The sequence below is a fragment of the Thamnophis sirtalis genome, unplaced genomic scaffold (assembly GCF_051295495.1).
Source record: "Thamnophis sirtalis isolate CommonGarterSnake01/CBP01778 unplaced genomic scaffold, rThaSir2_p1.2 scaffold_12, whole genome shotgun sequence".
Classification (NCBI taxonomy): domain Eukaryota; kingdom Metazoa; phylum Chordata; class Lepidosauria; order Squamata; family Natricidae; genus Thamnophis; species Thamnophis sirtalis.
Genome location: NW_028261392.1, coordinates 50,842,962 through 50,857,525, shown reverse-complemented (window position 1 = coordinate 50,857,525; position 14,564 = coordinate 50,842,962). Strand labels below are relative to the sequence as shown.

General features: G+C 38.2%; 1 protein-coding gene across 1 annotated transcript in view; it reads right to left on the bottom strand.

Annotated features, from left to right (window-relative positions):
* The window catches only part of PHEX (phosphate regulating endopeptidase X-linked), a 172,251-nt gene that overhangs the window by 43,885 nt on the left and 113,802 nt on the right, over positions 1–14,564 (bottom strand). The window contains exon 14 of the mRNA XM_087726489.1: positions 3,464–3,567. Within this exon, the coding sequence (XP_087582615.1) occupies positions 3,464–3,567 (104 nt within the window). The remainder of the gene's footprint in view (positions 1–3,463; positions 3,568–14,564) is intronic.

The following is a 14,564-nucleotide window of genomic DNA, read 5'->3' as shown; positions in this document are numbered from 1 at the left end:
CAAGTCACCCCCACCCAGGGGCCTAGGACGTCGTAACGTATTTTCGTAATATGCGTGCAGATCCAAGCAGTGCGGCTTTTTGCATTTGGCTGATGGTGATTTTGTCAATTTTTAACTGTTTTAAATGTAATTCCAGTGCTTTTGGAATAGCACCCAGTGTGCCAATTACCACTGGAATAATCACTGCTGGTTTGTGCCATAGTCGTTGAATTTCGATTATTATTATTATTATTATTATTATTATTATTATTATTATTATTATTATTATTATAAACAAATAAAATAAATAAATAAAAGTTTAATTGTTGAAATGCATTTAGTTGCTTTCCTGCAGCCCTTTTAGGCCCCCAACTCGAATCCTGCATCCTTCCTCCAATGTGCTCTACTCCAACTCCCATTATCCACAATGGATGAATAGGGATTGTGATAGGCCGAGGATCTCTTAAGAGGGGGCGGTGACCAAGCAAGAGCAATTCAAAGGGGCGACTCCTGAGACTCCTGAGGTGGAGGCTTGTTGTCTTCTGTTCTGCAAGGGACTGCAAGCATCCCATAATATCCTTGACCTTTGAGCCTTTTTCTTCCCCTCCAAGGATCAAAGGATCCTCTTTGGCATTTTAGGGAGGTGGAGGCTGAGTTTTCAAATGGCAAGTCTGGTTATGGATCTCTTTATTTGGGGAGGGGACTTATGCACCAATCCACAGCAGCCCTGAACTCTGGATTCCCCTCTTGCATTAAGGAAAATAATGATAAGTGATAATAAATGTATTTCTTTTATTACTCTCTGTGCATGTATGTGTGTGTAATAAATGACACAAAAATTGGGATAACTTCTCCAGAAAAGAAATATATAAACTATACAATTGTACATGTATGTGTATAAACAAATACTATATGTATTAATATTAGTATTGTATGGTGTATTAGTATGGTATGGTAATAGTAATAGTATTGTAATAGTATAGTACTATATATTGTTTAGTATAGTGTATAGTGTATAGATATAGCACAGCACAGCACAGCACAGCACAGCACAGCACAGCACAGCACAGCACAGCACAGCACAGCACAGCACAGCACAGCACAGCACAGCACAGCCTTTATTGTCATTGTACAAAATAAATACAATGAAATTGGTTTTAGTCTCACTGGCGCCATCCATGACAACAAATACAAACAACATAAATAGTATAAGGAATAATCCCAATGCAAGCAATTAGTGGAAAAGAAAAAAGAAAAAGAAAAAAACTAGTCATACATTTCTACGTGTGCATGGAGTGATTGTGATTGTGTTTAAGAGTCTGACAGCCCAAGGATAGAAACTATTTTTAAACCTCTGTATGTGTGTGTGTATTTGTGTGTGTGTGTGTGTATGTATGTATGTGTGTGTGTATGAATTAGAAAGAAAGAGGAAGGAAGGGAGAAAGGGAAGGAGGGAGGAAAAAAAGAGAGAAAGAGAGAAAGAAAGAAAGAGGAAGGGAGAGAAAAAAGAGAGACAAAGATAAAAAGAGAAAGAGAGAAAGAAAGAGAAAGAAGGAAAGAGAAAGAAAGTGGGAGAGAGACATAAGAAAGAAAAAAGGGAAAGAAAGAAAGAAAGAGAGAGAGAGAGAGAGAGAGAGAAAGAGAACTTATGACCACAACTGAGCCCAAAATTTTGGTTGCTAAGCAAGAGCATTGTTAAGTGAGTTTCACCACATTTTACAAGTTGGCCACACCCACCCGGTCACATGACCACCAAGTCATGCCCTCAAAATAGGCCACGCTCACAGAATAGGTAGTAAAAATTTTGAAACCCACCACTGGGAGGGAGGTGGACTTTACCACCACTGAAGCACATCCCGGGACTCTCATCCTGCCACTTTAGAGCACGGCACCAGGCACAGGGTAACTGGGGTCCGAGATCAACAACCTTGTCCCTGGAGTAATCAATCTGAGGTTCATATTTAAAACCAGACAAATACTTATTAGTCCAAGGCATTGATCTCATTTGTGACTAATTAGCATAGGGGTTATTAGAGATATACTTTTTTACAGCCTGTCTACTGACCTGGGGATGAGTTTGATGATACTTGTGTGCAGCTTCCCTTACTTGCATTTTTCTAATCACTTCTGTAAATGTTTTTTCTGTGTTTTTGCCTCTTTCCCCTGGTGTTACAGTAGAAGGAATAGATTCATCTGAAATGGGGGCGGGGAGATCTGCCTCTGCCTACCAGCATCCATTGGTATTCATCTGGCTAGTGTCCTGTCAGTGTGTGAAAGAAGTGTCCTGTCAGTGTGTGAAAGAATTGAGGGGTGTTTGGAAACTGAAACAGTATTTGCCGCATGAGAAAGCAGACAGGAAGGACCCTGGCTGTGGCTTAGCTCAACTGTTCTGTAGTAAAGCTGCTTGCTGCTGTGAACCAGAAACTGAGACTCCTCTCCTCTGCTTGTGTTTTGCATTTGAAACAGATTTCTTTTGAGGTGGGGAGTGGGAGTAGAATTCCTTAGCATCAGAGGGTGGAACAGATTTATTTTCAGGTGGGAACGGGGAGTAGAACTCCTTAACATCAGTGGGTTGTTTTGAAAGTGAAACAGTATTTGCTGTGTGAGCAAGGAGGAAATAGGAAGGAGCCTGGCTGTGGCTTAGCTCAACTGTTTTATAATAAAGTTGCTTCGTGCTGTGAAAGTAAAACTGAAACTTGATCTCCTCTGTGTTTTGCATTTGGAACAGATTTCATTTCAGGTTGGGAGGGGGAGTAGAACTCCTTAGCATGAGAGCATATTAATAATCATATAGGAAATACTAATGCTCTGATGGTCATTTCAAAAAATCCTTTCTTAGTGAGCACCTAGAAACCAAAAAGAATATACATGGCAAATTTGAAGTTTGTAGGCTTTACAGTTCTGGAGATTTTGTGATGATGCATGAGTAGTATTTTGCTTTTATATATGTAGATAGAGTACCTGGATACCCATGCTTTGCGCCGAAACTATGTGATCAGGCTATGCAGGAGAAATCTGATTCAAAATCTGTTGGCTCAGAGGTGGTTGGTGATTGAAACACATAAGGAAATATTGCTCCCACCACCTTGTGTCCAGAAGCAGTTCCATAGGTGGAAGACATAGACATTTTCGTGAGGTACCGACTTTTAGTACTGTAAGGAGCCCCAGACTGCTCCTGAGTGAAAGGAGTGGAATGTCTGCCAATTTGAACTGAGGTACCAGAATGTGACAAAATAAATAGAATTAATTTTCTGGAGATTTTGTGATGAATGGTATTTCACTTGTACATATAATAGATTACAAAAAACTATTCAGTTCTAAACCAGGCAAACCAATCATTTTAAAATATTATCAGTTTCAGTACAATAGATTGGGGATGAAAACTAAATTTTGTCTTAAATTATATTTCTTGTATATTAATTGTCTGATCATATTTCATCTCAATACTTTCCCCCCCCCCTCCCCACATCCCTTCCCAACTCACTCTGTTTTGGAGACTTCTTTTCTCAGCCAGTAGAAATCTGATTGGGCCACATGTTTGCGAGTCTGAAGGACATTGCCAAAATAGTCTATTTCTGAAAACTTCATCTGAAAAATAAATATAAAGATTATGCTAATATAATTTAAACAGAAATTAACAACCTTAATATACTAAACAAGTAAAATATCAGAATTTAAATATTCTGGGGAAAAATGCTGCCTCCTCCTCCTCCTTTTCTACATTGTGATCCAAAACCAAGTCAGGTACAATACAAAAATATAACAGCGTTATAACAGTTTAATAAAAATTATACTTCTAATAACAATGTTGGATATATAATTAATTGAAGCCAATATATAGAAAAATTAAAATGGTGATATTAAGACCTCACTCATTGATTGGGTTTGCTATGTAGTCTTTCCATTAAGACTTTTTTCCAGCAAATTAAGAGTGCCACACAAATGTACATCTTACAATGTTTTGCCCTAGAACAGTGGTTCTCAACCTTCCCAATGCTGCAACCCTTTAATACAGTTCCTCATGCTATGGTGACCCCCAACCATAAAATTATTTTCATTGCTACTTCATAACTGTAATTTTGCTACTGTTATGAATCGTAATGTAAATATCTGATATGCAGGATGCATTTTCATTATTACAAATTGAACATAATTAAAGCATAGTGATTAATCTGCCAATCTTGGTTTGGGAGAAGATCCCTGCCTGCCTCCAGCAGCAGTTTGTGGTTTACATGTGTTTCACTTTATTAAGTTTACTTTTTTTACATTCCATTCCCCCCACCTACCCACCCAGTTTTCTTTCTTTCTTTCCATTTCTCCCTCCCTTTTCTTCTTTCCTTCCATTCCCCCTCCCCTTTCTTCTTTCTTTCTTTCCATTCCTCCCTCCCTTTTCTTTCTTTCTTTCTTTCCATTCCTCTCTCCCTTTTCTTCTTTCTTTCTTTCTTTCCATTCCTCCCTCCTTCCTTTTTCTTTCTTTCTTTTTTCTTTCCTTCCATTCCCCCTCCCCTTTCTTCTTTCTTTCTTTCCATTCCCCCCACCCTTTTCTTCTTTCTTTCTTTCCATTCCTCCCTCCCTTTTCTTCTCTTTCTTTCTTTCCATTCCTCCCTCCCTTTTCTTCTCTTTCTTTCCATTCCTCTTTCCCTTTTCTTCTTTCATTCTTTCTATTCCTCATTCCTTCCCTTTTCTTTCTTCTTTCTTTCTTTCTTTCTCTTTCTTTCTTTCTTTTTTTCTTAAACACAGATTAAGAAGTTGCCCTTTAAATGGGATTTTAAACTGAGTGTCAGCGTTCCAAGTATCATGTAGAATTAAATCAGAGTCCAAGGCAAAACAATCCTTAAAATTCCAATTTAATAAAGCAGACATTTTAGAACATCTGTGTTAATCCCATTTCTGGAAATTACATCACAATTCCACCCAGTTAAAAGTTCATGATCTTGTCCCCACACCCACAATTCATCACATGGTCCAATCTTCTTCTTCCACGCTGGCGTCTCCACCCAGCTGCTTCCGGTCAGGTGTTAAAGTGCGGAGGCAAAAGATGACCTTGGTCTTCTAGAAAAGAATGATAACAATACATTCCACAATCCAACTCCTGTCTATTAGCCCCTCCCATCAACTATACTAATGAAACAGCATAAGAGAAAGTGTGGCAGGCCAAAATTCTAAAAGGAATATAATTGCAGGCCTGACATGGAGGCTTAAGATACATCAAACTGTGCTTCTGTCCCAAGTGGAATTCCTCAGGACGGAAGGAATGGGTGGGCGGGGCCTGTCCTCCTCCCCTCCGACCTCTCCTGCCAATCCTTCCCAGGGGCCAAAAAGTCTCTGAGCTCAGTTTAGCCCGCAGGATTGGACCGGCGGCAGGGGCGGCAAAGGCAGCATCCAGGCCCAAAGCGGCTTGAATCCCGGCATGTGCCTGCCTGGGTAAGAGCCCGTCAGCTGAAGCGGGAGGCCCGACTGCCCTGTCGGTCTCCTGCTCTCCGGGCGCCTTCGAGCCCCTGTGCAGGCCCCTCAAATACTGAAATACTGCTATCATGTCACCCCTGATTCTTCTTTTCTTTACAGTAGCCAAAATCTGCAACCATTCTTCATATGGCTTAGTCTCCAGGCCTTTGATCATCTTTGTTGCTCTTCTCTGAACTTTTTCAAAGTCTCAACATCTTTTTTGTAGTATGGTGACCAAAATTGTTGCAATATTTTACTAGGGTTTTGTAAAGCAGCACTAATACTTCTTGTGATCTTAATTCTATACCTCTGTTTATACAACTCAGGATTGTATTAGCTTTTTTGGTTGCTGTTGCACATTGCTGGCTCATATTCAAATGATCATCCACTAGGACTCCAAGGTCCCTCTTACAGGCCCTGTTTTTGAACCAGGTCTCACCTAATTTGTATTTATACCTTTGATTTTTCCTGCATATATGTAAAGCTTTGCTTTTCTCCACATTAAAATTCATTGTGTTGGATAGGGACCATTGTTCAAGTCTGTCAAGATCTTTTTGGATCCTGATCTTGTCTTCCAAGGTGTAGGCTAGTCCTGCCAGTTTGGTATCATCTGGAATCAATTGTCTCTTCATATTTACAAAATCCATTCATTGCATTGATATATAAAAAAACTAGATGTTGAATTAAAAGACATCTATCTAGCAAATATGTTCATGCAAAATGGTTTCCAAGTAATTTACATTATTCTGAATGACATATGAACATACATATTTCATTGAAAAATATTAAGTACATAGAAATATGAAAATATTTAAAAGAACTAAACTCAAATGAACATTTCAGTGCAGACTTTATTTCAAGGAACAATCTCCACTTGGATGCCAATTAAAAGTGTACGCTCTTTCTCTTTCTCTTTTTTCTCTTTACATTATTTATCTCAGCTTTGAGTTCTATCCATCTTCACCAGTTCTTGTTGGGAAAAATTGTCAGCAATGGTGCAAAGTATTAAAAGTTAGCTTAGTACTGTTTACATCAGGGTGTTAGAAGTTTCTAATCTTAAATGACTGAATTGTGATCTACTTAGTGATGTTGTTTGCTTGACTGAATTTAGACTTTTCCTTATAAAAACATTAACAGCCCAATACCTTGATGATCCTATAAAATCTGATGACTCAATTACACTCATACAGATGTATTTGGCATAATATCAACCTTCTCTGATAGGTACCCTGATTCTTCTTTTTATGTAATTGCTATTTATAGCACCTAGTTTTCTATCTTTCGTTCTATAAAAATTATAAGCATTTAAAGGTTTACTTCTACTTTATCTGTTTCTCTTTAGGTATATTTAATTTGTCCATTTTTAAAACTTTGTCCTTGTGATTGGCAAACCGCAGCTCTAACAAATTTAAATTATTCAAACTTATGATCAATGTCTCTATGTGTTTCCTTTTCCCATGATCAAGGTACATTTCCACACCATGAACTGGTGGTGCAGAAATCAATTCTTAGGAGACATTGCTTCTAATCTGCTAGTCACCAATTGACTATTAGGCACAAGTTTTAGCCCTACAAAGATGTTATCAGTTATGTATAACAGGCTATTTTCTGTCTGGCTAAAAAGATAATCCTTTGCTCTTTTATTAAGAATATCAATATTAACCCTTTCTACTAACTAATATTGTTAGAATACATACTGTATATAATCTTTGTGACATATTTTGGATGAGTTATTGATGGGTATATCAGCATCAAGGTTCATCATACCTAGTCAGGGGACACTGATTGGAGGAGTTGAGTGTATGCATATTTTTTGTTTGTGACTATTTGTAACAGGAAGATTAAGATTCATTCAACTTACAACATGTGATCTTAGAATAAGCAATATTGACAGAAGGATACAGGTTTTTTTTTTTAAAAAAAAAACAGATCCCATAAAGTCTGTACGTAAAGGACTACTATATTGCTACAGAAATGCATGAAACCAAAGATGAAAACCTCCTAGAATACATATGGGTCTATATAAAAGAAAAAAAAGAATGACATGGCCATAGGTGTATACTATACCCAATAAAGCAGAAAAATTAGATGTTCTTTTTGCTAACCAATTAACAAATATATGTAGGAAACACACTACAATAGTAATGGGAGACTTCAATTATCTTGACATCAATTAGAAGACTAATTTTGCATCAAATAGGTTCCTATTCAATCTAGTTAACAAATTTGTTGTCCAAAATATAGAGGAGGGAACTAGGGGGATAGCCATACTGGACTTAATTCTTACAAACAGAGAAGAAGTGATAGGGGGAGTTGAAACTGCAGGAACATGCAGTGACCATGTCATACTAGAATTCAACAAAATGCAAACACAAGCAATAGAACATACCAGAGTCTTAGATTTTTAAAGAGCTGATTTTAACAAACTCAGAGAGAACTTGGGAAAGATTCTTTCGATGAAAATCCTAAGGGGGAAAACAACTCAGAAATCTTGGGAAACTCTGAAAAATATGATCATAAAAGCCCATATGAGCACAATACCAGTGAAAAAGAAATACAAGAAATACAAGAAGAAACCAGCATGGCTGCACAAAGATCTCTCTGACAAATTGAAAGACAAAAAGGACAAGTACAAAAAATGGAAAGAGGAACACACAACTAAGACTGATTATCAGCAGATAGCCAGAATCTGCAAATATAAAGTCAGGAAAGCAAATGCTTAGAATGAACCAAGACTTGCAACAAAAGTCAAAGAATTTTTAAAAAAGTTTCTTCCAACATATAAAGAACAAGAAAAAAATCAAGGAAACAATCAATCCATTAAAGAGAGAAGACAGCAAGGAACAGGCAGCAGAGGAAAAAAAACAGAGCTGCTTAAATCATTCTTCGCATCGGTCTTCATGTAAAAAGAAACTATAGCCCAACCTGCCAAAAACTGTAAAAGACAAACTAGAAATAAAAGTTAAAATAAGCAAATGAAAATGGTAAGAAAACACCTGTCTGATCTTGATGAATACAAATCACTGGAACCTGATGGAGTACATCCCAGAGTTCTAAAGGAGCTGGCAGATGGCATCTCAGAACCACTGTACCACATCTTTCAAAAATCCTGGAGCACCGACGAAATACCAGAGGACTGGAAAAGAGCTGATGTGGTTCCCATTTTCAAAAAAGGGGGAAAAAACAGACCCAGGAAACTACAGACCAATTGGCCTACCATCAATACCTGGGAAGATACTGGAAAAGATAATTTTAAAAAAATCTAGAAATGAGTAAAATAATAACTGTCAGCACGGGTTTGTTAAAAACAGATCATGTCAAACCAATCTTATTTCATTATTCAACATAGTGACTAAATTTGACTGGAAGGAGGAGCCATGTTGCGATGTTACAACGTGCGGTCTCGATACTCTGAGACTTCCATTGACACTTTTGCCGCTGGAGGGTGCTTTGAGACTTAAACCATCCCATAGAGATGGTGATCAGGAAGACAAAGCCTTGCTGGTCTCAGGGATATCACAAAATCCCTGATAGACCCAAGGGAAGTGCTTCAAGCCAGTGGTAAACAGGCAGCCCCAGGCTGATGAAATCAGGACGCTCCAGAAGGATGGAAGTGAAAAGAGAAAGTTAGTCCATCTGGTGAAGTATTATTTTCTATTTTGCTAAAGGCTGCCCAAAGAAATGTTTCTTTAAAGCCAAATTAGATCCTTAAACAAAAGAACTGAGCGACGAAAATAATCCTAATGGGATTGCTGTGGAAAGTTTTTTTTCTTTGTAACTAATTTTTGTGGATTGAAATGCTCATAACATTCTTCATCTCTCCTCTTAAAGTGAACGGATTGATTTTTTTTCTGCTTCTTGTTGCTTTATTTTTTGACTTCTGGATTAAAATCTTCCTTTTTATTTTAACAATTTTTCCTACTACTTGTTATTAAATCACACTAAAAAAAAATCTAAAGAACTTTGTTTCCTATAGAAGGTGAAAATTAACTGTCACTCGGAGGTCAGAAGCTGGGTTTTTTGAAACAACGTATCTCTCTTCTTATTTGACTTCACTAACTTTGCAGCTGAAAGATCTGCAACTTGTTTACAGAAACTGATAAAGAACCAAGGGCACGGACTGTTTTCACAGGTGCCTCTGAGAATTATTTTGGCAGGGAAAGAAAGTTTTGGAAACATGGATCAATACTTAGATGAGGAAACCTTAAAATTCCAAAATATTTTGGCTGGAATTCAAAATCTATTGGAAGGATATGGGAGAATTGAGAAGAAGTTGGAAAGACTAGTGTTCCTCACAGCAAAAGATGATGGAGTTGGAGCCCCAAAAATTAAAGGGGACAATGAAGATATAGAAAATAAACATAAGACAATAGATGAATTTATTAATGGAGCAAATGTGGGTGAAAGTGGAAAAGCGAATTCGACGAATTGGAGCTCTACCCCAGATTCCACGATTCAGAAGAAAAAAATACTAATGATGATAGACATAAGAAGAGAAATTTTCTCACAAGCAAGATTAACAACCAAAGACAAGTTAATTTTAGTAGCAACTGGTGGGTAACGAGATCAACTGAGAGACTCTTCAAGCAACAAAATGCAAAGAGAAGCCTATAAAAACCTTATAAAGGAGGTAAAAAGAAGACTGACTCCACAATTGGCAAGAGAGATAAGACTGTTTTGTTATTGGAAATATACAGGTTGACAATGAAAGTTGATACATGTATTGGCAATTTAGTAAAAGAAATTTGGATATAAATTGTAAATTGTGACTTGGGAAAAAGACATATGAATTTTATTAACAAATTTTCATTTAGATCTTGTTATAAAGGTGTAAGATTTTTTTGGGGGGGGCTCTGATAAGAGGAGATGGGGCAAAAATAGTAAATGATTTTTAGCCAATTATAATAACAACAAGGAAATGTTAATGGACACTCTTTAACAATATATACATGCTATGGTATTGGCAAAAGTAACTGGGATATAAATCCTAAACAGTGAGTTCAAAGTGCGGAGAGAAGTCTATAAAAACCTTGTAAAGGAGAGAAAAAGAAGACTTACACCACAATTGGCAAGAGAAATAAGATTTTTTGTTATTGGAAAGATATAGGTTGATAATGAAAGTTTATAATAAAAAAACCAGTTGATTTTGGTGACTAATAAGTAGGAATTATGTAACTCTTGGATTGTTTTAGATTGTTATCAAATGTTTATTCACTAACAATTAATTAACTATAACAATAAGGAAACGATAATGGATATAACCTAATGATATATACATGTATGGTAATCTAGCAAAAAAAAAAGATATAAATTGCAAATTGTGACTTGGGAAAAAGACCTATAAAATTTTATTAACAAATTTTTATTTAGATATTGTTACAAAGGCGTAAGGTTTTTTGCTTTGGGGGGGGTCTGACGAGAGGAGATGTGACATAAATAGTAAATAATTTTTAGCCAATTATAATAATAACAAGGAAATATTAATGGGTATTATTTAACAATATATACATGCTAATGGTATTGGCAAAAGTAACTTGGATATAAATTTTAATCAGTGAGTTGGAAAAAAAGGGGGGGGAAGGTTTAGAAACTTTATTAATTGACTTTTACTTAAAAGATGCGTAATGTTATTGGAGGATTTTTTGAAACAGCTAATGAATGCCATTATGTAGTTGTGTCTTTAAGTATGAATGATTTGAGGTAAAAACATGTTCAACTAATGACTGTGGAAGAAAGGCACGAAAGTTATCGGTAACCAATCGACACACTTTCTACAAGATGTAATGAAGGATGATTCTTTTTTGTGTTTTTGCTTAATTAAAATTTTAAAAAAATCCAAAAAAACCACAACATAGTGACTAAATTAGTAGACCAGCGAAGCACTGTGAACATAATATACTTAGAATTTAGCAAGGCATTCGACAAAGTAGACCACCACCTTGGTAAGCTAGAAAAAAATGAGATAGATACCATCACCATCAGATGGATTTGTAACTGGTTGACAAATGGTACTCAATGAGTAGTCCTACATCTACATGGAGAGAAGTAAGCAGTGGGGTACCATGAGATTCTGTCCTAGACCCATTCTACAGCTTCATAAATAACTTAGATGAGGGAATAAAAGGGGAATTTACCAAATTTGCAAATGATACTAAACTGGCAGGAATAGCCAAAATCCTAGATGATAGGCACAAGATCCAGATGGATCTTCAGAGACTTGAACACTGGGCCCTATCTAACAAAATGAAATTCAGTGTAACGAAAAGTAAAGTCTTACATTTAGGCAAGAAAAACCAAAAATACACATATAGACTGGGTGAAATCAGGCTTAATAACAGTAACTGTGAGAGGGATCTTGGAGTCTTAGTGGACAAACAATTAAATATGAGCCAATAGTGTGTGGTGGCAGCCCAAAAAGCCAATGCAACCCTAAGTTGCATTAACAGACGGATACAATCAAGATCAAGTGAGGTACTAATAGCACTCTGTAAAGCCTTAATAGGACCACACCTAGAGTACTGCATCCAGTTTTAATCACTGCACTATAAAAAGAATGTTGATACTCTAGAAAGAGTGCAGAGAAGAGCAACCAGGATGATTAGGGGAATGGAGGTTAAAACATATTATGAATGGTTGCAGGAACTGGGCATGGCTAGTCTAGTGAAGAGAAGGACCAGAGGAGACATGATAGTACTGTTGTAATATTTGTGGGGCTGCCACAGAGAGGAAGGGATCAAGCTATTTTTCAAGGCACCTGAAGGCCAGACAAGGAGTAATGGATGGAAACTGATCAAGGAGAGATTCAAGCTAGAAATAAGGAGAAATTTTCTGACAGTGAGAACAATCAATAAATGGAACAGCTTGCCTTCGGAGGTTGTGGGAGCTTCATCACTGGAGGCTTTCAAGAAGAGATTGGACTGCCATTTGTCAGAAATGGTGTAGGGAGTCCTGCTTGGGCAGGAGTTAGACTAGATGACCTACAAGGTCCCTTCCAATTCTTTTAATCTGTTGTATGTTAAACAAGAGGTTTTTAATAAAGTTACCTGCATTGTTTATTTATATTTGTTCTGCTGGATATGAGAAATAGAGCTGGGAAGAAACAAGAAACCTGGTACCAGACAGGCTCCAGTAGTAAATACAGCACCACATATGCTATCAGCAACTCAGTCTAACAAACTAGCAAGCAGGCTAATGTGATGAAAGAGCTAGGATGGAATATTTGTATTTGTAACAATGAGAAAAAGAACATAGATATATTTGAAAGGGGGAAAATTTTGTCAGTTCCTTTTTATGAAGAATTAGAAATGGAAAGTAGTCCACAGTGACCACCAATTTCCCACAATACAGAAGGAAGGAGAAGAAGATGCATCTTGAACTTCCAGATGCACCCAAAACCTCCCCTTCAGTAAAGTAAAAAAATGGCTTAGGATAACACCAGTGATACTCCAACTGGATGGAACCATTCTTTAGAGCATGCCTCTCTGACTCTCAAGGCTAGGAAAAAATATAATTGAAAAGCCCGTTGATTAGAAAACCTAAGAGTTGAAGGCCTACAATTTAAAATCTGGTATAGACAGGCAAGCAGGCTTCTCTTTGAAGAGTAAAAACATCTTAGGTTACCTATTCAGCATTGTTTGTTTCAATTAAAAACATTTGGTTCTCCTGAGAGGTAATGTTGCTTAACAAAAGATGCCATGTAAATAATGTAAACAATTAAGTGGAACTCAAGAAATATACACAGCAACATACATAAATGAAGCTCTTAGAAGTTATTACTCCTTTACTTCTAGTGAGAATTAATTTAGGTATAATATTAAATATATCCTGAAATTATTACATTTGGTTTGATTTATAACACAATCTCTTTCTTCCTCTCCCTCCCTCCCTTCCTTTCTCCTGTTGTGGTCCACCGGTGGCCTGCGGAGCTGGCAGCAGAGTCGGACAGTGAGGAGGTTGGGGAGGAACATGGGCTACTCCTGGACTCTGGGGAAGGCTCAGATGAGGGCTCTGCATCGGAGGCAGAGAGGGCGGCCAGGGCCATCTGGGAGTTATGTGCTGCCTCTGGAACCTCCAGAGTTGGACATCAGCAAGGCAGAGGAACAGAGGGAGCCTATTCCCAGTGCGTGCAGGCACAGAGTTCCCAGAAGGCAAGAACAGTTAAGACAAAAGGGATGATTCAGGAGTAAAGCTTGGAGGTGATTGGCCCCTCTCATAGGACATAAAGGAGAAGCAAAGACACATGAGCTTTGTTAGATCGGGTGAATGGATGAGGCAGACTCAGGCTAACAGTAACAAGAGTTCTTTATTAGTCAACACTATGTACAATCCAGCAAAGACTCTGTCTGGCAGCAGCCCTTTTATAGGGAGCTGTCAGACATCTTAACTAATCAGAGGACCTTGGTGGAAACTATCATACTGTTTATCAGTATGTAACACCCCTCCCCTCTTAGTTGGGCTGATCCAGCTGGTTACGTACTCACGCAAGTAAGTGGGTTTTCTGGTGACTCGCTCTGACCTGCGCAGTTCAGTTTGCACTGGAATCTTGGGTCAGGTCAGATGGACCTGTGGTCTCTCTGGCTTCACCTGGTTGAAGCTCCTGGAACTTTCCACAGAGCACGGCTGGAGTTTCTGGAGCCGCTTCACTCAGTTGGTCCCCAGCCAAGAGCTCCAGCCAAGAGCCCCAGGAAAGTCTGTGATGACCTCAAAATCCCGGCCATACAAATACTTGTGGAACCGTTTTACCCCAGCAACTGCAGCCAAAGCTTCACGGTCCAGCTGGCTGTAGTTGCGCTTGGCCACTGACAGGGTCCTTGAGTTACTTACTAGCGATGGGGGCTTTGGTTCCATTGAGCATGCGGTGGCTGAGGACCGTGCCAATGCTGAAAGGAGAGGCATCGCAAGTCAGGACAAGGGACAAAGTCTGGTTATATTGGACCAGGAACATGTCCACTGACAGCAGTATCTTAACTGTGGCAAAAGCTGTGGCCTTGGCCTTTCCCCAGGTCCATCTGGCATTCTTGCCAAGGAGCTGATGCAAGGGCTCAGCAACAGTAGCTTTCTGTTTAAGAAAGACACTATAAAAATTGAGAAGTCCAAGGAATGCCTGCACCCTGGTCTAATTGGAGGTGTGTGGGCTTCCT